At 41.0% G+C, this 26,569-nt stretch overlaps 2 protein-coding genes across 5 annotated transcripts in view; one reads left to right on the top strand and one right to left on the bottom strand.

Moving 5' to 3' along the window:
• CEP89 (centrosomal protein 89) overlaps positions 1-26,569 on the top strand; it is a 131,477-nt gene that overhangs the window by 88,189 nt on the left and 16,719 nt on the right. For both annotated transcript variants that reach the window (XM_074968723.1, XM_074968724.1), the window contains one exon: positions 24,973-25,142. In XM_074968723.1, the coding sequence (XP_074824824.1) occupies positions 24,973-25,142 (170 nt within the window). The remainder of the gene's footprint in view (positions 1-24,972; positions 25,143-26,569) is intronic.
• Positions 6,366-25,297, bottom strand: LOC141996581 (E3 ubiquitin-protein ligase RNF182-like). 3 transcript variants are annotated; one of them, XR_012641568.1, is made up of 2 exons: positions 24,830-25,297; positions 6,366-8,770 (listed from the first exon to the last, which is right to left on the bottom strand). XR_012641568.1 is itself a non-coding variant. In XM_074968725.1 (2 exons), the coding sequence occupies exon 2, from the start codon at positions 13,550-13,552 to the stop codon at positions 12,827-12,829; it is 726 nt and encodes a 241-aa protein (XP_074824826.1). In that variant the 5' UTR covers positions 13,553-13,568; positions 24,830-25,297; the 3' UTR covers positions 12,208-12,826. The 3 variants fall into 3 exon arrangements, 2 of the variants coding, with proteins under 2 accessions (XP_074824826.1, XP_074824827.1); XM_074968725.1 differs by lacking the exon at positions 6,366-8,770 and adding an exon at positions 12,208-13,568; XM_074968726.1 differs by lacking the exons at positions 6,366-8,770; positions 24,830-25,297 and adding exons at positions 12,208-13,568; positions 21,232-21,314.

Raw genomic sequence — 26,569 nt, 5'->3', positions numbered from 1 at the left:
TTTAAATATTTATACAACCTAATGTTTTTTCTATAGCACATACAGTTTTTTAACAAGTTTCTTCTTATATGTATAGTGAGATGTGATAGGATGGAATCAAGAATCTGCATTGTCAAATTAATTTCTTTGGAGAATGAATCAGTGGTAAAAACCAGAACCCAAAGACCACATGCTTATCCTAGGCATGCAACCTGTTACTTATAGGGTTCTTAATTGATGATGATTGTTTTTCTTAAATAATTAAAAACTTCTGTTGAGCTTTTAAGTCTTTTCCAATCTACTTTAAAATAAAGTCCGCACAACCCTTTCTGCAGTTTGACATTGTTAACAAAGAAATTATCAACAGTATAGTTCAGCTTAACCTTTTCCCTAACCATGGCTGCTCCTAGGGTCTCTGCTTCAGGCTGTTGAGCCCATATGCTAGACCCTTACTGTGCTCGTTGCTTCTACTGTGAGGGAGTCTTGTGTATGATAGCTGGATGTTAGCTCTCTAATGCCACCAGCCTGTCAGCCCCTCAAGCACTGTCCTTCAGGCTATACCAGCCTTGTCTTTACCTTGCAGGTTAATAGGTGCAGCCCAGTCCCTGAGTCCCCTTGAAGCATTCCCCTGTGACATCCAGCCCCTGACACTGGCTATTCACAGATCTCCCAGATCCTCTGCTCCCAAATGAACAGTGTATCCCTATTTACTAGTGGCTCTCAACCTTTCCAGACTACTGTACCCCTTTCAGGTATCTGATACGTCTTGCATATCTGTGATAGGGTGCGTCTCACCACACTAACGCCTCCTACTGGTCATCTTACAGATCAGCTCCACAAGTCAGTACGCTGACTCTCGGTGGTGTCTCGTCCACCATCACTTCTAGTCCTGGACCCGTGTTGCTCCAAGGACTGTGGCCTCCTCTTCAGGACATAGCCCTCTGACTGTGCCACACACTGTGCTCCCCCCTTCTGGGGTAATGTACCGCAGTCCAACGGTCCAGTGGCAAGTGGGAGTGAGGGGGACCCGGGCCCGCCCACTACTCCAGGTACCAGCCAGGGACCCTGTAGATGGCAGCCACGTGCTGTGTTGCCTCCAACCTCTCAGTCTACTTCCCAGGGCCATTTCCCTGCAGCCCCAGCACCTTCTCCACCCTTATCTCAGTGCCTCAGCTTATCGTCTTAGCAGTCAGCTCTCTCTCACTCCCCTCATTCTGCCCAGCACTGCTCTGTCCAAAATGCTAGCTTTCCTCCTCCTGCAAGGCAGCCAGTCCTCCCTCCTCGAGCGCCAGGGAGCAACTGAATTTGCTCTCCCTTGCAGCTCTTTTTATATTGGCCTGCCTGGCCGTGATTGGCTGCTCTTCGCAGCCCCTTTCGTATTAGCTGCCTTTTGCACAGCTGCCGTAGGGCTCTCTTAACCCCTAACAGGCCAGTGTGGGGCGGGTACCCCATCACAGTACCCCCAAGTTACACCTCACTTAAAAACTACTTGCTTACAAAATCAGACATAAAAATACAAAAGTGTCACAGCACACTATTACTTTCTCATTTTTACCATATAATTATAAAATACTTCAACTGGAATATAAATAATGTACTTACATTTTAGTGTATAGTATATATAGCAGTCTAAACAAGCCATTGTCTTGTCATGAAATTTTAGTTTGTACTGACTTTGCTAGTGCTTTTTATGTAGCTTGTTGTAAAACTTGGCACGTGTGAGTTGATGTACCCCCGGAAGACCTTTGTGTAACTCCAGGGGTACACATATCACTGATTGAGAACCACTGCCTTAAATCACCACCTCTGGATAATGCACAGCACTTGAGAGCATTTATAATAAAAACAAAAGAAGGTTTATTTAGGAGAGAATAGAGATTCCACTAAAAAGAAGAGAGAGTGATGGAAACAAATAGTTACAGTTTTGCAAAGGCACCTCCTTCACCTTGCTGGGTATGGCATTTCTCCCTTTGGCAGTGGGGGAGCTTGGAGTAAATTTGACCAACTCTGGAGAATTTTTATGCTTCCATATTTACAAGGTGAGCCTTGGGGTAGGCCTAAGGAGTACTTTTCAGCCAAACAAAAAGAAAAGTTCATAACACAAAAAAGGGAATACCTTTCCCTCCTCCTTTTCTGGGGTGTTGCCTTATTATGATGGCCACTGTGTGCCAGTCCCTCTCCAAACAGTCCATTAGGGTGATTGCTTCCCATATATGGAGGAGAGCAGCCTTCCACTCAGGAGAAGCCTTTTGTCCTGATGCATCTTGTCTCCCATCTCTCCTCCCTCTCTCGCACCAGAAAAGGGGTTTTTAAAGGTCACAGGAAGCCCTTATTTAGACTCAGGTGTCCATAGTTTACCTGAGGTAACATTTCAGCTCATGGGGAAAAGGAACTTTACCATTCTAGGGATAGTATACCTGCCTTCCAGCACTCTCGTACAGCTGTCTGGTTTGACTTTGTCACACAAGGCAAAACAAAATCATAACACACACAGTAGGCCAGTGGTTCTCAAACTTTTGTACTGGTGACCCCTTTCACATAGCAAGCCTCTGAGTGCGACCCCCTTATACATTAAAACACTTTTTTATATATTTAACACCATTATAAATGCTGGAGGCAAAGCGGGGTTTAGGGTGGAGGCTAACAGCTCGCGACCCTCCCATGTAATAACCTCCCGACCCCCTGAGGGGTTCCGACCCCCAGTTTGAGGACCCCTACACTAGGCCCTACGCTTAGTAGTAGTTACCTTTCCTATCTAATAAAGCAGGTTCTTCCCTGCCCCCCAAAAGTTCAGCGTGTTGCAGAGCTGGCTGGATCCAACCTGTCATGAAATACTCCTTCTCCTCAGTGAATGGATGCAGAGTGTCTTTGTCCACCCTGCGATATAGTGAATCATTCTTTGTTCACAGACAGTGAATGGGCCATCACCAAGACAAAAGATTGCCTGGTGACTAACTTTTACTTTGACCATAAGGCATAATTTTCAATATAGTTATGTTATTCCTTAAATATTACCACCATACACATCTCATAATGATTATGACTTGATAAGTTACAAGCTTTCTTGTATAAATACCATGAAAGCAGTGTATTAGGTGTAGTAAGTTAGGTCTGAGTCAGGAGTTGCTTGTAAAGAACTGTGAACACTTTGCCAACTGGCACCAGTGGGCCTCTGTCTCACAGTGTCTCTCTTGAGATCAACCCTGGGCTGGCCTTAGGGGTGGGCGGGATTGGCCAGCATATGCAGGGGTGTGCCTCCGGAGCAGAGGTGCCCCTCCTCCTCTGCTGCTGCCTGCAGCCACTGTTGCTCCTGTGTACCCTCCCTCTGCTTTGGCCAAGCAGCTCGGGACCAGGAGCCTCCTGGCTGCTGTGCAGAGTGGGGTGGGGCTAATGTCAGGGTGTCCCGCTACCCATGTACCCAGTTTCCGTTGAGCTGGTGTGTGGGACAAGGAGCCTGTCTGTGCTGCTGCCTCTGGGTTAAGCATGGAAGCTGCTGCTTGAATAAGCTTTCAGGCTAGTGAGTTCTCTGCTTGAAGAGACAGTGCGCTGTCACACGCACTTCCCCCAACACACACACATACTCTCACACTTCCCCAACACACTCTCCCCCCAACCCACTTGTATTATTATTATTGTTATTACTTCTTGGTACTTCCTGCCAAAATGCGCAATGCACATATATTCATTGTAATTTTATTCTTTCAAAGTTTGTTAAGGATTACAATACTGTTATTTTAGTTTTTTGACTGGTGTGTGCATTTCATAATTGTATTTCTCACTTATGCTTAAATTTTATTCTTTCAGTAGTGAGCTCTAAAATGCCTAACCTGTCCTGGCTGATGTAATTATCATTATTACTTTTATTACCATATTGTGCTTGTCATTCATTATTTAAAATGGTACAATCAAAAACTAGTATCCTTCTAAAATGTAAATTTAGCTTGTACTCACCTTAGCAGTACCAGTTTAAAAAAATTAGCTAAATACAACTTTAGACACTGTGCAGATGAACGTTGCTCATTGTATTTTTAGTTATACCTGTAAAATAACTTAATATTCTTACAAAAATAAATGCAGTTCCAAGTATGATACTCATAGTAATGATGGTGTCAAATGTTAGTGAGTCACATACATGATTGTGATCAGTAAATATAAATGTCAAAATAATTAGAAAAATAAAAATAAATTCCTGTTCTTAATAAAAGAGAAAAAAAACCCTTAATTGCATATATTAAAATTAAGTAAATACATTTTTAGTGGAGTGAAAAACAATTAACTAAAATAGAGTAGATAATGGCAGTAACAGTGTGTATGTCTGTTAGAGAAAGTAAACAGATTTTAAGCAGATTTTATTTATCTCTACCAAAGATAGATATCAGAAACATAAGTTTGATACTTTGTACACTATGTTAAAACTCCAAAACTGATACCTCAGGGTTTGGGATTGGGAATATCTTGTTGTATTATCTCCTGATTGCTCAAAATTTACATATACATTTAAAATATGGCTTTAATTGGTGTTTGTATATATTTTTTCTTTCTTTATACAGGAATTAGATACAGTGCTCCTGTCAGCTAATTCCTAAGTTATCTACAAAAATACCCTACAGTTTTCAGGTGCCTAAGTAGCCCCTGGAATCATGGTTAAAATTCCCTCCCCCCCACCCCATCTGAAATGGCATGCCTGGTGAGCCAGGAGCGTCCAGAGGGCTGCGGGAGGGCCGTGGACTCTGGCAAGATGCAGCCCGTTTGACAGCATAGAGCCCACCTTGAGCCGCAGGCTGAGCACCAGGCACCACAAGCCACAGCAGCAGCACAGAAGTAAGGGTAGCAATACACCATATACTATGCCACCCTTACTTGTGCACTTCTGCTGGCAGAGGTGTTGCCTTTAGAGACCTCAGCTCCCAGCCAGCAACCCCTATCTGACTGCCCAGCCAGTGCTTAATTTGTGTCAGGACTGCACTCTGACACCTCTTTTAATACGTATTCAGCATGTGAGGGAGGCAGTGTGGCCCAGAGGTGATAGAGGGTGGGGAGTCTGGGGAGCCTATAGGGGCAAAGGATGATGGGGGGTGAGGAGCCCACAGGGGCCAGAGGTGCCAAAATGCAAGTTCGCCCAGGGTGCCATTTTCCCTAAGGCCGGCAGTGAATCTGCCCCCACCTCATCATGAGAAATACTGAAATAGCGGTAATGAAATGGTAGTCACTGTTTTGGTCCAATTGGATCTGCAGGTCACACATGCTTTTATAATCTCTGGGCCCTCTATGCATTCTGTCTCAGACTACATTGGGCAGCATTATCCTGTGAGCTCATACTTACTTACTACTTTTTCATTTTACTTACTGGGCATGTTATCCTAAAGATCAAAGAAAAGGTATTTTCCTTTGCTCATGTGTTTCCAAATCCAACCTCTAGTGTGGCTGTAGTGCTCCTGTGGTCTGTCTTGCTCATGAGGCCAAGTTTGAGTCTCAGGACCTAGGAGACAGGAATTGTTTGCAATCCATCTAATGGTCCTGGAAGAGGTATTTAGATCTGTTTTGCTAGCCAGAGTCTTCTCTGGGATAGTTTATCCCTATGGAACCTCAAGGAATTAACGAACTACTTCTGGGTCACTCTGACTAGCTTAGGCATAGTCCCCTTCTCAGGCTCTGGTTCCTATCCTAACAACCAATCCAAGGGTGTCTCTTCTTTTGGCAGTCATGAGTTACATGGCTGTGTTTGGTTTCCATACACATCTGTATATTTACCATATCCATGACAGTGTGCCAACTAGTGTCTACCTAACATTGCATTTTTGCTTTTGGAATGTGTGCGGAGCAGGCACCTGAATTCCTGCCGTAAGTGACGTTTGGGGTTTTTTTAAGTTCATCTCCATTTTGAGTCAGATGTAATGTGAAGACATTTTAATTACAGCTTTCAAATGCTATTATAAAACTAGTGTATACTTTCATATCATGACAAAAATGTTACTTTAATAATGAGGATGTTGTAAAAAGCCGTATAATGCTGTATGCGTCATTTTAATTTTTCCACAGCAATTACTACAGTGATAAACATCATAACCCTTTACTATCAAATAACCTCAAGCTAAGACAATTTTCTTCTTTCTGTTTCATAAGCTTGTTTTGCCTTCTTTGTTTTTTCTTTTGCTGTAAGTTAAATATTTGATTAAATGGAAGAGCCACAGAGGTGCATCGGCAGGCAGTCTAATTTTGTTGATCTTTTCTGCTAAAATTAAATAGTCTTTTCTAGATTTACAGTATCTTTCACCTAATCAATATGCAATATTTTCACCACTTTTAAATATATTGAGCAACTCAGGTTTTTAAATATTTTCATCTTTGGGCTTAATTTTCTAAAACGGGTAGTAATTTGCAAAAATCACTTTTCATTGGAGTCAAAAAGAAAGGAATTATGTTGACAGATACCATTCTTCTAGTGAAAATATAAATAAATACATAGGCTGTCAAATTTGAAAGCAAGTTCATCAATATTTTTCTTTTTTTATTTCAATCTGTGCTGAACATTACTGTTTAATAGTAAACAGTCACAGTACTCAATACAGTTGTACATGTGTAATAAAGTCATGACTGTCAGTGTGACTTAGATTAGGTTATATAGTATAATTGATGGCAGAATACTTGGCCCCTTATATATCAAAGGAGACTTATGGAATTATGCTGTATTCAGAATCTATCCCTGCCCCACCTCGATGGGCAGTGCTCTGCAGGGTCTGAGGCAAGGGCAATGGTGCCTCAAAGGAAGATCACTTCCTCTTCAGGGCAGAAGGAATGAGATCCAGTCAAGATAGGGAACAATCCTCCCTCTCGTAAATGTATGACCATAGGGACCAATCTTTCCCCATCTTCCCCAGATCCAGAGGTCCCCCTTATGTCAAAAGCATTTCACTGTATGGAGGAGGAGGAGGATTTAGGAGGCTGTCCAGGGCCCAAGGGTACATATTCCCTGGGTAGCACATACGTTAGCTTTCTTCTTCAAGAAGAAAAGTGGGTGCTCCACTTTAGATGCGCTAGTAACCCCTGTGCTTTTGTTTGGAGATTTCTCATAGCAGCATCCATTCAGCCCACACATGCATGTTAGTCTTGTGCCCTATGACATTGTTATATAGTGCTGAATGGGTGAACCACCCTCAGTTCCTTCTCAACTGCCTCAGCCTTAGCAGAGCTCTGGCAGTTGTTCCACTGAGATTTCCTCAACTTTATCCTCTTTTCTTATTAATAGTTAGTCATAGTATTAGTTTCATTAGTTAATAAATAGTAATAGTATAGCTTCTTAAATTTTTTTTTCTTTTCACTCGTATTCTATTTAGATAGGTAGATACTAGTTAGTTTGTAGTTCTTCTTTACTGCGAGGTTTTGTTTCAGATGTTGTCTGTCATGCTGGGAGATGATCCCAGTCCTGAAGCATCTGTTGCCTCAGGGAATCGCACATTGCCCAGAATTGCAACTTTTGTCTGGCACTAAAATAAAGAGCCAGAAAAAACAGAGATAAAGCTTCATCTTCTCATGATGGAGAGCGCTCTACGCCCAGCTTCTGACCCCCAAGACGCCAGTCTCTGAGCAAGTCTTCTGCCTCTGTGATGTCAGAGCTCCACACCTCCAGCGCATTTAAGAGGAAGACACAGGACTCCTCTCATAAGCCCTTAAAAGAATGTGCCCTGGCTCATCCTGTAGAGAATCTACCTCTCAAAGCTGAGGTCTTTGGTATCTTCAGCTTCTCCAGTGCCATTGGCACTCTAATCAGGTACCTAGGGCATGGCTAGACTGAAAGATGGCAAAGCCTTGGGCCTGGAGAAATCATTGGTACTATAAACGGACCAAGGTGGCAAGAAGAGTTCTTCCTCTGCTTCCTTGGTACTGAAGAAGCCCACTCGGGCTCTGACCATGCTTACCTCAGAGAGCACAAGACCTATGATACCGTGAGAGACCGCGCTTCCCTCTGAGCGCCTAAGACCTACAGTACCGTCAGTGCCCTCTGCCACGATCACCTTGGTGCAGACTACAGGCTCGGTACGGCAGGAGATCCATTTTCCCTGGTACCTGGCTGTATCTGAGACACCCGATTCCCCACTGCTTGGCGCAGATATGCTATTGGAATCCAAGGGCATTGAGATCACCTGAAGTTTGCCCGGTACCGATAGTTTAATCTCAGATCTCTCCAGGTGCTCCATCATTCCAGAGTGAGCTTGAGGGAAAGGATTTTGATTAAGAACTTGCCTCAGTGTCTCATGTGTCAATTCAGCATTCTCCCCCTCATTCCTATAGTGGCCCCTTTCCAGAAGCCTCTGGTGAAGCTGCAGCTATTCATGGCCCACAAATTGCTACCAACACCTCGCTGGTATGAGTACCGTTGGGTGCCTCTTCCTAGCCTTATGCACCTCCTCCTTGGCCATATTGGGACTCTTGGGTCACCTATCGACAACAATTTTCCAGAGCATCAAGAACCAGTCATCACAGAGAGGGGCAACCTACATCTTCTGCTCCCTCCAGGAGACGTGACCCTCAAGAGGAATCCTGTGGAGCCAATGAAGAGGTCTCTCCTATAGCCAACATCTTCTCTTCATCTATTGGTGAAGCTGTCATGCCTCCTCCTCCATCCTTGACAGATGATTTTAAGCATGTCTAGGATTTAGTCAGGAGAGTTGTCGACTCCTGGAGCCTCATCATAAGCTGCTCAATATCCTCCATTCACCTTCATCTGCCTGCATAGCTTTGCCTATCAACGAAGCCAGGAAGATCATCTGGCATGCTCCAGCTTCTATTCTCCCTATATGCAAGAGAGCAGATAAAATGTATTATGTCCTGGCAAAGTACTCAGAATTTTTATTCTTCTTTGAGTGATTGCACATGTGCATTCCACTCTAAGTGCGCGCATCCTGAGCATGATCACTGGAAATTTTTCCCTCAGTGGTACCTGTTGGGGCGGCTCAAGCACCCTCTGCTGCCATGCACCATCAGCACCAGTATAAAGCGCCCAGCTAACCCTATGCCCTCTCAGTCTTCTATGAAGAATTATTTTAATAAAAGGGACAGTCACCTTGAAATCTAATCATTTTCAAAAAGGGAATTAAAAGTAGTTTGTTATTATGCTTTCATCTGGATGCCCTTAAGTTTCTACAGATTTACTGCCACATTTTCCTATGTTTTCTCAACACAGATGTTCTAAATAAAGACCCACGCATTCAGCAGGGAAGCTGATTGGCTGTACAGGAATCCTGATTATACATCGTAAGTGATGTCAAATGCCAAAGAAAATTGAACAAATACAGATTCATTTTATTTTGAACTCTTTCAGGTTTATCATTTACCAATGCTAGGTTAAAAAATTAAGCAGTGCAGTTTTTAGGGGAGGTAATCACAATCAAAGCATCACTGTAGCAATCTTACACAACTCTAGAGTTTTACCAATACAGTTATAAAATCATGCTTGAGCCATGCTTTTTCTCCTATTCATATGTGTCTGAGCTTAGTAAATGCATCCTTTAAAAAAATGCCAGTTTGTAATCTTCTTAAATGTCAGAAAATCTGCATTTATTTAAAGTGCATTTTTGTCATATTACATGACACTACTGTATGAGCTGGAGAAAGCAACATTTTCAGAAAAATTAGCCAATAGTTTAGGTGCAGTACACACTACCAACTTTCAGTGACAAAGTCTCTTATTTTCAGAAGACTTAAATCTAGAGCACAAGATAAACTTTAAATACATTAGGACTCTTGATTTTTAACACAAATTTGAAAAAGCTGATTGGGCACTACAGCAATAAAGAAGGGAAAAGCATAAATAGGAACTAATAAAAAGTAAAAAAAAATACATAAGTCTTTAACAAAGCTTTCTTAAACAAAAAAACTTGAAAACAAAAATAAAAATGTTAATTAGGCATGTGACATAACCACTCAGAAGTAAGTTTATGGCAGCATATTCAGCAATCATGATTACAGTGTAATCTGAACTATGCTCTTTAGGTCTTTGTTACAAGCACTTGTAATTTGTTTACACCCTAATCATATATCAGATAATCCATCCTATTAAATAGAGATTTTGACAGATAATTTAACCACAGTATCCGATATACAGAAGAACAAGTCATTGAGTGTTCGTTCTCCAGAGAGTCTGATTCTTGTATTGATTTAAAACTGGGAAAAAATTAAAATAAAGCTTAAATTTTGATCAAAGCACAAGTATTATCAAAGTTGTTAAATATTTTTATAGTTGCGGTACCTTTTTAATCCTAACTAGTAGCACAGTTTCTCACATCGAGCCATATTGTAGTCTCTGGTTTTGCCAGTGGAGGCAACAAAGATTCAAGAGTTTCCAGTATAAGGAGTGTGGAAGGAGAAAAGGATGTTTTCATCTTTGAAGTTTGCTTGTGTGGATCTTCCACTGTAGGTGATAAACATGCTTTGAGTGTACAACCTTGGAATTTTTGAATAGCAGTGTCTGTTGGGACTGCACAGACCCTACTGTATGTGGGATAGGAAAATGCTTAGGAGCCCGTCAGTGCTGTCCTTAAATCATTCATGGGATCACTGCAAAGCAATATGAGGTAGTATATATTCCTTCTTTCCCAAGAACTGAGCCTCTTATGGTCACAAAACTATCAGCCCCTGCTGGATTAGATAGCAAGAGACCAGAACTTGAATAATCAAATCAGTGTTCTCTGAGTTGTAGCAACAACCTGTGACAAGGAGGTTTTTCAAGGCAGAGATTGTCTCTTACTATACATTTTTACAGTGCGTAGCACAATGAGGGATCCAGCCCTGTGTTGGGCTTTTAATACTACTAACAGTAGTAATTAACAATACACTTATTTTCTAGAAAGGCTAGAGTATAAACTTTTACAAAGGCCCTTGTGGACTGTGTTGCAGCATTGGAAAAGAGCATCTTTTATTGCCTTTGGCACTAGGGAGAGGGGCACTCTAAGAAATAGAAGTTGGATTGTATAAATGAGACATCTAATCCTAAAATGAAGATGAGAGCGCAGTCTTGGGTGACTGCCAACAGGGAATGAGAGATGGTTAGAAAATGAAGGAGTACGTAGTACTGAATGTATCCGTAATAAAGACCATATATTTCTACTTTTTAAAAACAATTTGATAAATGACTGAAGTTCATGTTTTGGCAAACCCTACACCCTTTAGCTTTGCAGACTTGTGACAACCAAAAAGCAGTGGAGTGGGGGCAGTTCACCTGCATGTTGGAGAATGGCAGGCTGTTGGGAGACATTGTGGAGCTCCTCCCATAGCACCAAAAAGGTTATTTGGGGGAAAGGAGGAGCAGGCTGAGGTTGAACAGTCATTCAGCACGTATCCCCATCACTGAGGGTGTACACAAGCCTGGCAGGGAGAATGCCATCCTTCTGTGAAGCCAGTTTAGTTAGCCTTTGCGCATGAGTGGATTTGGCTTAGTGGCAATACAGTTCCACCTTTTTGTATGCTCTTCTGGAGAAAACAAAAATAATTCCTTACATTTCCTTTTGAGTTGCATACAGTACAAGTTAAATTATGTTTGATTTTGAGGCCTCAATGAAAAATATATCAGGAGTGATATTTAATCTGTGGACATACTAAACAACATTTGGGATAGCTGTAGATTGCTTTAAAATGAAATAGTGCATTACCACTTAAAAAAAGCATCAAAACATTCTTTTTTATATATAATGTTTATTACATTGATTTGTAAGAACACCTATTTTAAAGCTCTGCAGGTTTATTCTTAAGTTGCTACCAAAATTCCATTATTCTTCAGAAGTCCTACCCATTGGTAGTTTGGAGATTTACTAGATAATTATTTTGTACAAATCTTTATATAAAAGCCCTAGTTTTGCATTACCATTTTGCAATTTAGATTTTGGTTTACACTAGAACCATGCAAAAGTCAATTACCTTTTAAAAAATAAAATTTAATGTAACAATATCAAGTAGGTTCAATAAAAATGTTCAGAAAAATGAATCAACCATTTTTGCATATGGAATTAACATTAATATAAAATAAAAACTTATTTCTGTATTTTTTTTAAATTGCCTGTAATTAATGCCTTGATTTTAAGTCACCATATACATCAGTAGGCATGTTTTTATTGAACATTTTGAAGACAGTTCTTAAAGCCATTTCTACTCTGATGTACTCTGACATACACTATTAAGAGCATTGTATTTCAGAAATAGCTGTAGTTTCTGAAAAGATTCTGGAAATCTCTCTTTTGAAAATACTTCATTTGTTTTTATGTCCCTTTGAGATTTAGTTTAACTATAAATTGCTTTCTCCAAGATTTTAACAGTACATGAGTTCTTAATTTAAAAAATTATTGCACTTTTATTTTGCTTTTAATTCTAGATCCTATATTGGTTCTCATCATCCGAGCATTTAAGTGTCCAATAAAATACCAAACAGAATTTGGAAAAGTAATTTAAGGTGATGCTTGAAATATGTTTTTATAGCAAGTTGTACTCAAAATATTTCTGATCTTCATTCTTTTTAAAAAAAAATAGTACGAGCATAATGTAGAAAACATCAATTTCATTTTTATCACTTTCACCTGTGAATTCCTGACATGATGAGGTGTTTATGAAATTATACATTGTTCAAGGAAAAGGTGATATTAGCTATCACCTATTTAATAATAATATCACCTTGCCAATTTTCTAGTGTTTACACAAATGGTTGTGGTGCTTTTGTTTGTTTAAACATAGGCCTTTGTGCTAGTTATAGCTAAGAAACTTAAAATCATATTGCAATCACCTTAATAGTCCATAATATTGGAAGTCTGTAGTTATCATTCAAAGTTTAATTAAACTGTATAGTTTGATAACGCAGTTCCTTTCAGCTTCTTGAAGAGCAGTCACACATTCCCTGGCAGAGGCATTGACAGAAACCATATACAAGACATACAGTTAGACTTGAGGGAACAAAACTGACACACACAATTCCTAGTGTCACTTTCTGCATCACTAATAAATAGATTCCAAGAGGCAGTGAGCCAAAGTAGAAAAATCCTAACAGCCATACCAGTATTCTGGGTACATGATTACAAAGCTTAGAGAAGAGATCTTGGTCTAGCTCACTGTGAGAACTGACAGATACTGAGTCAAGGCTATGGTCTGCATAATAATCTGAGATAGTGTTTTGGCTTGGAGTCCTAGTAGAGTCCCTCTGTACTTCCATAATTGTTATTACTAAGCAGTTTGAAGATCCGTGAGAGGGGCTTGAGGAAGCCAAGTTCTTTGGTGTTAAAACTACTTCTTTACAGTCGGAATTCCATATTGTTTTGTCTTTTAACACGAGTTTGGACATAACGTTTGTATCATTAGGTAGTCCTTCAACTTCATCTTCATGCAACTCTGTCTCATGGCGGCAAAAAGGACAACTAATGCAAGGACAGCCATCTCCTATGTGAAGTATTTTAGTCAGACATCTAGCACATACTCTGTGAAGACAGTTCAGTATTTTGGGTTTACGACTATGAATGTTAAATCTATGGTAACAAATTTTGCACTCCAGCTCATCATTTGGCACCTTTTCTTCCCCTTCAGTGTGAGGGTAACTCATCTTTAATTTAGGCACACTGTCAAAAGAAGAAGTCAGAGAAACAGTAAGTTACCATATACCTAAAAATCTGTTTGACATTAATTTTCCCAAGAATAAATTCTACTGTTGGTTTAAGAAGTAGGCAAAGGAGCTGGAACCAAGCCTCGTATTAAAATTGCCTAACATTCCACTATAACCCCCTTTGTTTTCAATTGCATATAACTTGTCAAATGTTAGCTGTTTTGGCTCAAGTTTTCTATGCTTGGTATCTGGCTCAGACTGAATGTAAGCTGCAGAAAAATCGCCATTTTCATATGGGCAGTAGTACTTGCTAAAGGCTTGCTTCTTACACTTTCTGAGAATTCCATCTGCAGTGCACATGTTTTCCCAGCACAGTTGACCCTCGTGCATCACTTTAAAGCAGCCATGAAGACCAGACCATCTGGATGAGAGAAAAAACAAGGATGTTTTCCCCCCTCACTACTATATAAAAATACTTTTTGATCTAGGGAAAGGTGCATTGGGCCAGGAGGCAGAAGACCATGAGTTTAAGTCTCACCTCACATACCATTTCCCCTCCCCATCACTTCTCACAGGATCCCTGCCTTTTAGAATTTCATTTTTTCCTGAAAACGCAAGGGCTGTTTTAACTGTCTGAACCAAGCACCCTGTGGGTAGTATATATAGACAAGATTCTTGATCCAGCTTTACCTGAATACATCAGTTCTGACAGGCAGAAACCCATTTTTCGTATCTGAGATTGCCAGTTATTGAATACTGTTGATATTTTAATGTTCACCAGTGGAACAAAGAGTTTTAAAAATGCCATCAAGTTAAGTTGCAAAAGTGTTTTTACAGTTTTTGTAATTCAAGGTATGAGTAATATAGCCCAAAACGACTACTAAGGCACTTCCTACAATCTAACATTGACAAGCGTTTATAGTTTGCTTTGCCTTGGAGAAGAATCTTGTTATCAATCATGAATACTCCTGTAACACTGTTCTATATGTCTGAAGCCAAAAAGGAGGCGTCACAGTTGCTCATTTTAGCTGTGCTATATATTTAAAGTTACTGAACAGAGACATGATTGTTTAACTATAGTGGTTTCCCTATGACATTTGTATTAGTAATGCTTTGGGATTATACAGATGTTTGTGAAGCTATAGCAATTTCTGACCAGTGTGACCCTCCATTTCTCAGCAATATGTTTTTTCCTCCGCTTTTTTCCAGAAAAGTTTAGTTTATTTCCACTCTGATTTGTTAGTAAGTAAAATTAGTCCTTTCTCAGAACATCAGGCTCAAATTACTACACAGCAGGTTCTGTGTTAATGGAAACAGGCAAGAGGTGTGAAAGCTTTGCTATTGACTTAAATAGGTGCATGATGAGACCCAATCTCTGCTTGCATTAAAGTTGCACATTCTTTTAAAATAGTAAAAATTAAGATATCGATCCTGGAAACACTTGTACATATAAATAACTTTATTAAGATAATGGTCCTATTGAATTAATGTACATGAAGTTACATGCCCATATGTTCGCAGGATTGGCGCCTAAAGTATTTGAATTCATGGATTGAGTCTTTCCACCATTTTTATTTTTGGGACTGTCTCGATCTTGATTTTCTTTACTCTCGGTTTATGTTTACCTATTTGTGTGTAATAACAGACCCTTTAAAAAGTATAAATCACCTTGGCAAGTGAACTACTGTAATTGTTAAAGTTCTAAGGAACCTATCACATTGGTATCTAACAGCCTCCTTCATGTTGGCAACAGGTGCAGGAGTCTTTGACCTATGAACCATGAACTGTTTGACCACTGAAGTGAGACTATATATTTGGTAGGGATAAAAAAGTAGACTTAAGTGAAACATCTATCAAGATTTAAACATCAATAATTACAAATTGTTACAGTGGAATGAGCGGAACCCTAAATTATTCTGTTTCCTTCATGTGTGCAGTTTGAAGTATATTTCAAAGAAGCTTGCTGTTTAATTTTTGAATCTTCTTTGTAAGTTACATTTTAGAGTCAATTTTACATCCTCAGCATAGGAACTGGTATTCTTTCTCTGTAGAAAGTGTCACTATTTTTAGAAGAAAAAATGTTTGGTGTTCTATTGAATTTTTAACCTTTTTTTAAAGAAATCTCAACGTACTAGTTTAACTCAGTTTTTCAATTCTAGACAAATTTATGACAAACATAATTCATTTGCTTTCTTCCACTGACTTCAGTAAAACAAGTTTAATGTGTAATTTGTCTGGCAATTACCATTATTATTGCATTCAGCCTTCAGAAGCCAAGGTTATGGAAATCTGTTCTGTATGCTATGTCAATTTCCTCATCATAACATGTCAATCTAATCATAGAATATCAGGGTTGGAAGGGACCTCAGGAGGTCATCTAGTCCAACCCCCTGCTCAAAGCAGGACCAATCCCCAACTAAATCATCCCAGCCAGGGCTTTGTCAAGCCTGACCTTAAAAATATCTAAGGAAGGAGATTGAGATTCTACCACCTCCCTAAGTAACGCATTCCAGTGCTTCACCACCCTCCTAGTGAAAAAGTTTTTCCTAATATCCAACCTAAGCCTCCCCCACTGCAACTTGAGACCATTACTCCTTGTTCTGTCATCAGCTACCACTGAGAACAGTCTAGATCCATCCTCTTTGGAACCCCCTTTCAGGTAGCTGAAAGCAGCTATCAAATCCCCCCTCATTCTTCTCTTCCGCAGACTAAACAATCCCAGTTCCCTCAGCCTCTCTTCATAAGTCATGTGTTCCAGTCCCCTAATCATTTTTGTTGCCCTCTGCTGGACTCTTTCTAATTTTTCCACATCCTTCTTGTAGTGTGGAGCCCAAAACTGGACACAGTACTCCAGATGAGGCCTCACCAATGTTGAATAAAGGGGAACGATCACGTCCCTCGATCTGCTGGCAATGCCCCTACATATAATCCCAAAATGCCATTGGCCTTCTTGGCAACAAGGGTACACTGTTGACTCATATCCAGTTTCTTGTCCACTGTAACCCCTAGGTCCTTTTCTGCAGAACTGCTGCCGAGCCATTCGGTCCCTAGTCTGTAGCGGTGCATGGGATTCTTCTGTCCTAAGTGCAGGACTCTGCACTTGTCCTTCTTGAACTTCATCAGATTTCTTTTGGCCCAATCCTCTAATTTGTCTAGGTCCCTCTGTATCCTATCCCTGCCCTCCACCATATCTACCTCTCCTCCCAGTTTAGTGTCATCTGCAAACTTGCAGATGAAGATATTTTATGAAGATATTGAACAAAACCGGCCCGAGGACCGACCCTTGGGGCACTCCACTTGATACCGGAAAGGAATGGAAAGCTTGATTTTTGTAAAACACACTGTGAATAATCTTGTTAATCCATTTCCCCCAAAATTGCAGGCCCTTCTCTCAAGCAAAGTCTGCTCAGGGAAACTTGATAAACATTTCAGTGAAATAATTTGATGATTTATAGATCAATCTTTTGGTATTTTTCCCTGCACATGTCACGTTCAATTTCTTCCCCTCATTAGGCTACTCTCTCTTTCATTAAATAGTTCCTCTGTCTAACTTGCCAAGGAACTGCCAATGGGCCCCTCATCTTACAGAAGAATAGGCCCAGTTTTACCAATGGGAAAGGGCCTCTAATGTACCATGGACAGAGTACAATGAAGCATAGTAATTTGCCTGTGTTAATGATGCTATTCCACATTGATCAGTGAAAACAAAATCTTTAATAGCTAAATGACACCTAGTGTTTCTGTAGCCTGTTGAATCTGAAAACAGGGGAAGCAAAAATCGGTGTCCCTTGAGAGGTGGAATCAAAGAAGCTGCAATGTCCATTTTTTCTAAGTCTGGCTGGAAACACTGGCAAAAAAGAAAAAACCCCACACTTTAAGCATGTTAGCAGTTTAAATCAATAGACATAAAGGTTTTGGATTAGTAAACAGGTGAGCATGTTGTCACAGTTCAGGGCAACAGCACCTGAATTTCCCCTCTGTGGTCCAGCAAGGTCACCCACTCACAGGCTTCCAGCTTCCCAATTGTTGCCTCTCACATCTCACTCCCTTCTGACAGGGATATGGCCAGGCTGCACAGCTCCCTGATTGCACTGTGTATTTCCCAACAAAGGCAGTCTGCTTAAACAGACCTGCTTGCTTTCTCTTCAGAGACTGATAGAGTGATTGCCACAGATATAAAAGTTACCACACAGTTCTAAGCAAGCCTACTTTATTCTTAAGGTAAAATGCATTACAGACAAAACAATAAAAGAACCTACATGCATCCTAATAAGCTTGTCAGAGTTCACCCTATCATGGATTCTGGCAGGCCCAGTCCTTCCAAGCCTATCCTAAGGATTGGGGCCCTCTGTGGACCAGGGGTCCTGTCCATGTGCTGGATCAGGAAGAAGGCTCTGAGTCCATCTAATCTAAGATATTCAGCAGTCTAATGAAGGTAGCAGAAAGTGGGAGGCAGTCCAGCAGCCCCAAAGAACAGAACCCCCTCCATCTCTTATCCTGACCATCCCATGGAGCCGCTAGAAGCCTCTCTCTGTTTGCATATATTTCCTGCCCAGCCAGACAGGCTCAAGGGCTACTGTTCCTGTTGGGACAATTTGTCAGAGAGATAAGTATCTTTTGAAAAACACAAAACACAGTCTTCTAAAAAAATCCTGCACTAACATCAAGAACCCGTGAAAACTGTAAGTGTGAATTTAGAGGCTGCAATTTTATGCTCAGTTTGTGCTGCATTTTGCACATTCCAAACCTCATTTTTCAAAAAAGTAAGTTATAGAGCCACTGCAATGTAAACCTGAGCTTTTCACTTTACATAAGCCAGCCTTGCAGAAAACTGACTCTAGCCAAAAAATAGCAGCAAATGCGGGAACTCTGCATTCACCAACCTCATTTTACCTCAGTGAGATGAGAGTTTCAAAGCCTAATTTGCTGCCATTTAAATGCTATTCTGAGCAAGTTCCCCCCCCATATTACTTTTTTTAAAGGAAATCAAATTCAGAAAGCTCTATTTGGGTTGCAGTTGAAATATAATCTAGAAATACAAAATCAAAATTCCCATAGCAAGGTTCTCTCAGTTGTGTTCCGCATATTGTGGACCAGAGCCTCAATTTTTATGGGGTAGATTTAATTTGAGTAGAAATACCGTACTAAACATTGCCCATACAGAATATTTTCTTTTCCTGTTGTTAAACGTGGCAATTAGTATTGCTGTAGGAGTCTTAACTCTTTCCCTTTCGCAATTTTAGGCCCCAATCTTGAAACACTTCTCCACTTGCTTAACAGTCCTATTGGCTACAGTGAAACTGCTCACATAAGTAATGTTAAGCGCATGCATAAATGTTTTGTGTTTAATACTAGCAAAGCTTTACTGTTGGTTAGCAGATCAAACGCTAGTTAGCACAACAACATTTTGTTCTTTTGTCATCTGAACTCAATAACATGGAAGACTAGAAAATTTCGGACAGGTGATGAACTGTAATGGATAACCTAGAAAAATTAATATAGATATTTACTTTTAACTTTTATGTAACTTTTGAACTCTGGTCTTAGCATGAAGCAGTAAGATGACAAGGGCAAAAAGTGACCCTAGTGACTTCCTGTTACAGCTGTTTTAGATACCTGTCCTGCTATTGTGGTGGTGTTCAGTTTCTGTGAAATGGGAATTAGTGGCTAGCCATTTGTGCAGACCATCTCCTCCTCATTGCAGAAAGCTTGAAAACATGACCTGAGTGCAACCTAAAGACTCAAATGAGAAGGCAAATGAACGCCACATTATTGGTTTAAAAATGTCATGAGTTGTAAGCCAATCTCGTGAATTTTGGGGGCCTGACATGATATTGGAAGCTTGGGGTTGGAAATACTACACATTTGAACAGAAATAATTTCATCTGCACTGGTGTTCTGATTATTAAGAAAAGACAGAAAGTACTTTTCTAAGAGCCTGTTTTGCTTCTTATTCACATGCAACTCCCATTGTAATCAGTGGGCCTGCATGAGGACTATAGTATTGGGTGCTTAATGGTTTGATTTTCAGAGATATTGAGCAAGGGGATGGTGACTTCCATTGAAGAAAATAAGCATAGCACTTCTGAAAATCATTCTACACAGTTGATTATAGTATAGCACATCTCATATAATGTTACAAGACACAAGAGTGAAATTCAAGTGACTACTGTAGAAGTACAGTAATTCCTCTAGAAGTCCCCATGGCTGGGATGAGGGTTGTGTTACTCCAAAAGGGACTCAGACTATACATTTTCCAGACAGTGTCAAGAAGCCAGTGTTTCTGAAAGCTTGTTAAAATGCTAGTTGTGTCCAGTGTTTTAACACCATTTCATAATACTGAATCAGTTTGCAGAGTATTTTATCTCTACAGTGTTCATGAATTTAGTAAGTCTGAAAAAACTAATGAAATGCAGAATTTTCATTTATCATAACACACCTCTTCAATGCTGTGACGAAGTGGGACTGTTCTTAATGTTTCCTCTGAATAGGGTGGGGGTGCCTCAGTTTCCCCTATGAAGTTCTTAAGTATCTAGGTGGTGCGATAAGGGTGTATGATCATTGCAGAGCCCTAGAGGGCAGGTGTGTGCAGGAGTCTGGACACAGAGAATGGCCGACACCCTGTTTCCTGGCAACTGATGGCCTGGGCCCTTCCCCCCTGCAAGGTGAGAGCTAAAGGGTTGGAGAACAAAGGAATCAGGTGACCTCCTGGCCCGGGAAAGGAACAAAGCCCAGAGGAGGAGGGGCTGGAGGGAGTTTCAGTTTGGGGCTGGCTAGGACATGGAGTGAAGTGCAGACGTGGTTGTCTGGCTCACTGCCCTCCAAAATGGACCCAGCTGAGGGGTCCTGTTCTCTGCACCTACAAGCTCTGTGTCAGACCATGTTCCTGTCGTCTAATAAACCTTCTGTGTCACTGGCTGGCTGAGAGTCACGTCTGACTGCGAAGTTGGGGGGCAGGACCCTCTGGCTTCCCCAGGAGCCCCGCCTGAGCGGACTCGCTGTGGGAAGCGCACGGAGGGGCAGAGGATGCTGAATGCTCCGAGGTCAGACCCAGGAAGGTGGAAGCCGGGTGAGCTGTTTGCCCTGCGGACAGGCTGCTCACCGGAAGGCGACTGCCCCAGAGTCCTGACTGGCTTCATAGGGAGCAGTTCCAGAGCATCGCCCGGGCACTCCGTGACAAATGCACAATTCTTTTTACTTAATGTGAAACTTAGTCAAAACAGATTTGATATATCTGTATCTATATATGAGATCACAAATGCATGGCTTTAACCTCAGTGCATGACTGTGATGATCATACACACAATATTAAAGCCACCTCAACATAACCTCCCTCATTCCTGGTTTTGTCTCAGCCAACTGCTCCTCATCCATGTGCTGATATTAACCAGGCACCAAGATAGCTGAGTGATCGAGGTCTTTGCATATGTGAATAATAGAGACAGATGTTATCTGTATATTTCTGGTATTTGAGCCTGTGATGCAGTCTCACCTTTCCCCCCAATGGCTATATATAGATGCTGAGTAGAACAGAACAGATAATTAAATCTTGAGCTGTTCTACAGGCAAGAAGCCTAGTGATAAAGGAGTATTTGCCCATCATTATCCTGTGTACAGTCTTTGAGGAAGGATTCAAACAGTTTTAGAACATTTCCATTGACACTTGCCACATCTCCTACCTAGGAGAGCAGAAGTGTGTGACCCACCATGTGCAATGCTGCCTAGAAGTCCAAGGGAGATTTGACACCAGGCAATAGATGTCAAGTTCCATTGCATCTAGTGAAGGTTTCTTCAGAATTCATAGGGTTATGGCGTGCTTTAAAGAGATGGAAAGAGTTAATTTTTCAAATTGTGCACTGACCATATTTCTCTTGGAAGAAATCATATTTATCCTTCACTTTCCTTTGCGAACTTGGAAGGGCAAGGGTTGGACCCAAAGAAGATTTTACACTTCCTTCAATATATTCTGGACTTACTGTTGAATGAATGGACAGAACTTTGAGTAGGAAGGTGTCAAGATACTATGTTTGTGTGGTTTCTGGTTCAGAGTATCCTGAGAAACCTTGAATGTGCGTGATCTCCTCTGTGAAAAGAGAATAGTTCCTCCCAGCAAATGATACAGAGTTCAGGTGCAGATTGCAGATAGACTGGGTTGATAAGTAGTTCTTAATCTGAATTGTTCTTTTAGATGTGGTTAGGAAGCCAGTATGGAGGAGGACAGAAAGGATGTCTACCTGTAACCTGTCCTCAGAGTAGACTTGTAGAAACAATTTGTGTTCCAATCTGTCTGCCTCTGCCAGAACTTTCCAGTTACTGTCCCAGGCTCTGTCTAGGCAGAGAGTAAGTCTTGTAGGAAAGGGATTGGTCCTCTGCAAGGCCCAAGAGCTACCAATCTAGCTCTAAGAAAGGTGGTGACTGTAGGGGTTTCAGAACCAAACAAATGTCAGAACAGTGAAAAACGGATGAGGGGCAAATATTTGATATGGATCTATCACCCAATTTTGTTGACTCCTCCCAAACTGCAAGAGTCCTGAAATGTAGAACATTATTTAACTACATTAATGTAAATCAGAAGGATTAAGAACTGGAATGACTACTGCCAAGTTTGTCCCATTTTTGACCAACTTATGAGCTATTTTATGGCTTTTAAAGCCACAGCTCTGTTGGGGGTGTGTGGATGTATACCACACCAGCAGCTGCTGCTAAATGAATTCAGCATATGGAGGCAGAGGTGAAAGTAAGCCGGTACGCCCCGGTACACCCCGGTACAGCATACCAGCGAGAGCCGGTGCGCTGTACCGGGGTGGATCAGCTTCCCTAGGCACAATTTAAAGGGCCTGCAGCTCCCAGCAGCGGCTGGAGCCCCCAGCCCTTTAAATTGCTGCCAGAGCCCCGGGGACGATTTAAAGGGCCCGGTGTGGTAGTGGCAGCCGGAGTCCTGGGGAAGCAGCGGCAGGGCTCCGGGGACAATTTAAAGAGCCCAGGGCTCCGGCTGCCGCTACTGCCCAGGGCCATTTAAACCGCTGCCAGAGCCCCCGGCTGCCACTGTTACCCTGGGGTGGGGGAAGGAGGCACTTGCCGGTACAGGGTGGGCCGGGGCTGGCTCTGACCCCCAGCCCTGCCCCTTCCGCTCGAGGCCCTGCCCCTTCTGGCGGCCAGAGTGGGCCCCAGCCCAGCCTTGTATCGGTAAGACCTGAGACTTACTTTAACCCCTGTATGGAGGGCAGAGACAGGTAGAATGCCTACAGGGTGCATTCTCTGGGTATATCTACACAGCCCGTGAAAGCAAACCTCTGAGCCTGGGTTTGTGGAGCTCACGCTGTGTAGACAGTGCTTTGATGATGTGGCCCAGAATGGAGCTTGGGATCTGAAAGCTAGGGAGGGGATAGCCTTCAGAGCCCAAGCTCCAGCCCAAGCCACAACTTCAAAGTGTTGTCTGCACAGCTGTTTCTAAAGCACTAGTGTGAACGCCACAAACCCAAGTCTGCCCATCTGGGCCATGAGGCTTATTGCCACAGACTGTGTAGACATACCCTCTGAGGCTGCTTAAAAGGGCGGAGCTTGTGTTAGCTCTAGCTGCATGTGAGTGGGGCCATGTCTTGTCTAGGTGTTTGTCACACTGGTGACACTAACACTCCTGTGCCTTGCGTTCCGTTATGTAGTCATTTACGCCAATGCAAAGTGGGCATAAAATACTATCAAATTAGAACAGTCGTGTTTTGCGCCCACTTTGCACAGCTGTAAATGGCTACAGAATTGCAGGGCAGTGGAGAACCAGGAAGCCCAAGCCCAATTTGAATATCCACCCTTAGTCAGCAAAGCTCTTAAGCACATGAATAGTTCCATTGACTTCAGTGGGACTACTCACCTGCTTAAGTTTTTTGCTGGAATGGTGCATGGGTCATCGGCACCTTTCAGGATCAAATTCTAAATCCTTTACTGGATAGGGATGGACTTAAGCACTAGGGATATAAATACCGTTTAAAAATTTAACCATTTAATCGATTAACCAATTCAGCAGCTCGGGTTGGGGCCCCTCCCAACTGGGCCCTCTCTGGCCGGCGCAGGGCTGCTGGGGTCGGCCGGCTGGTTAGCCCGGGGTTGATGGTTAAGTTGGATTAACCAGTAAAACTACTGCTTCCCAGTTAACCTTTTACATCCCTATTAAGCACTTGTTTAAATGCTTTGCTGAAAACTTAAGCTGCTCCCTGTGCTGACGTACAAGGGGAAGGGGGAGCTCTCTACAGTATCCCTCTCCCTAGGACAACTATGTACAAGCAAGCAGAATCTGTCTTGTTAAGATGATAGCCGTGTGGGCATATTTGAATTTGCAACAGTTGAATATCAGTATTTTCAAAATTTCAGTTCAGAGAATTTCCAGTCATACTGCATGAGCTGCTTCCAGCACAAAATTCTATTTTCAGATCACATGGATGTAGTAAGGAGAGTGTCAAAATTACAGCCTATGATGAGTTATTGTGTTCCATTTGCAATCATTAGCAGAAAAAAAAAGTTTTAAAAAAATGTAAAGGAAGTGCATGGGGCATCATGATGCTAAGCTGACAAGCCATACACTCCTGTGGGTTCCACATGGTGACATGCAGTGTAACAGAGAAATTGATTCTAAAAGCTGAAAAGATACATTTTATACAAAAGTATTTTTTAAAAATGTCTAGGGTTCAGACCTGCATAATTGGTTATTTTATTAATAGGAAGGAAAAAACTCACGAGGGCATTCATTTAAAAAAAATGAACTACTAGCTGAAGCGGCAAAATATTTTAACATGACAAATGTATTAAGCATATTTTCTGGCAATATATTACTCTGTGAGCTGTTTTAGAACAGTACCCTTTTAAAGAGGAAGTGTTCATGTACAGTAATTCCAATAAAATATATTTTTTCATATTATGAAAACAGACCTCTTTGATTATACACTTAATTTAATAAGGAAATCAGTCTAATTTTTTCTCATTGTGGTAAGATCAAAAACATGCCATCCAGTAATATTTACTCCTATTTCTTTGTGTTGTAGACAAATAATTAGACTTGACCGTTGAATTAGTGGGTAAGCAACATATGCTCAGAAGAGCAGCTTTACACCCAGAAAAGTAAACCCATTTTGTTTTCCTGATTTCTGTCATTTTCACCCAAAATAAAAACATAAGCATAATAGGTAGTATTCAGACTATACGCATCTCTGATATATGCAGTGGAAAGTACATGCATAATACCTATCAATTAATAAATATTCTAAAAAAGATATCTGTGCAACTTACCTGATTTATTTAAGCATGGCATCAGTGAGTTAAAGATCAAACCACAGTAAGAAAGGAACATATTTAGCTGGTTATTTTGTCAGTAGTAACTATCCTGGAGACTGCCATAATCACAGTTTCCCCACGGTCTTCAACTCTCATAGGTGTACAAAAAGAAAGCTGCTGGGAAGCTTGGAGACATCAATCTCAAAATGACTGAGCAAGAGGAGGAATTTGCTGGGAAGGCTTCTCAGTACCAGCGTGAAATGAAGCATCTCCAGCAGCTGCTGCAAGACAAGCAAGAAACCCTTGATGAAGTGCTGCAGCAGAAAAGGTAAATCAGTCACAGTCAAAAACAAGCCAACTGGATTGAGTGGTAAAAACGGGGCAGCTGCACGCACTTGCTTTCAATCACAGCTCCATCTGGTATGCTCTGGGAGCCTTCTCTCACTCATCTCTTAGCTATACTGAAAATACTGAAATGCTCTTTATTGTCTTCTTCCCACCTTCAAAATATAATCTTACAGGGAAGGAGCATTCCATGGAAGACTACCGCTGTTCTTAAGACTATAATTAAAAATCCTCCCAATGGCTCATTGCATCTCAACAAAAAGTAATATGTAGCAAATATCAACTTGAATCCAGCCTTTAATTCTTTTGTGTCTATACATCACGAGGACTATGATAATTTATTTAATATCATCTTTCAGTGAAGACTGAAGGACTGTTTTTTGCTGACAGTTTTTCTGACAAATGGGAAGTAAAATCAGTCAGTTAGAGAACCTTGCCAGATGAGTCGGGAGGGGACTGGTTTTGGAATATAAGATATATAATGACATCTTAATATTCTATTATCCACTAGTGTAGATTGCCACCATCAAGAGCACAAAAGGAAAATAAAAATAGTTTAACAGATTTTGACAAGATTATGACTGTCAGTGTTGAAATAACCTATTAATATAAATAGTTCCTTAAGGAGATTTTTCCCCCTTGTGGTGGAAGACTTCATAACACATTCCCATTATCAGCATAAAAAAATCAAAATAAATGAGAGCTAATTAAGCAGTCATACTGCAAGTCATCTCAGCCATTGTGAGATAATATGGATTTAAAAATTATGGAAACCAGAGCTCAAGCAGACTGCCATCAACGTCTACAAGATCAGCACAGTTCTGTTTCTAGTTAGTGCATACAGTGTCATTAGATGGCATTAAATTGTTGGTAGATACATAAGCATAATTTTGCTGCATCTGTGAGAACTGGCAGAAAAATAGAATATTCTGATCATTCTTGATTTGTCTGGGAAATGGTTACTTAGGATTTTTAACTATTTAAATGCCTCTTCTCCATGCATGCCTGTGCCAACTGTTTAAAAAAATAACTAGTTAAATGAGAACTATGTGATATACACTAGGGCATAAAGCCATAGTGCTATCATATGAGCCTCTTAGATATTGGCTTTATGTCCCCAAGAAAAGGAGCTAAAGTTAGCCAGTCTAAACCCCACATACTGGAGCATAAAATGATGCATACAGCTGATAGAAAATAAAGTATTTATGTTAGGTTCCGATAACTGCTTTGCTATTCATTTTCTAATTCTCCTGTTTTAGCTCAGCTCAGCTTTTGTATTTTGCTGTAGCAGTTATGTTAAAAAATACTAAACTGAAATAGATAAAGACCTATAGCTGAAAAGCCAGATTAATCCTATTATTATAAAGCTAGGAGTATCCTTTTTATTTTTAACTATAAAGATTTTTTAAT

Source organism: Natator depressus, chromosome 12 (assembly GCF_965152275.1).
Source record: "Natator depressus isolate rNatDep1 chromosome 12, rNatDep2.hap1, whole genome shotgun sequence".
NCBI lineage: Eukaryota > Metazoa > Chordata > Testudines > Cheloniidae > Natator > Natator depressus.
Note: the sequence above shows the minus strand (reverse complement) of the source record. Positions and strands in the feature narration are given on the sequence as shown.

Excerpts from the sequence above, each read along its gene's own strand:
- LOC141996581 (XM_074968725.1), bottom strand. The coding sequence starts at position 13,552 with ATGAGTTACCCTCACACTGAAGGGGAAGAAAAGGTGCCAAATGATGAG.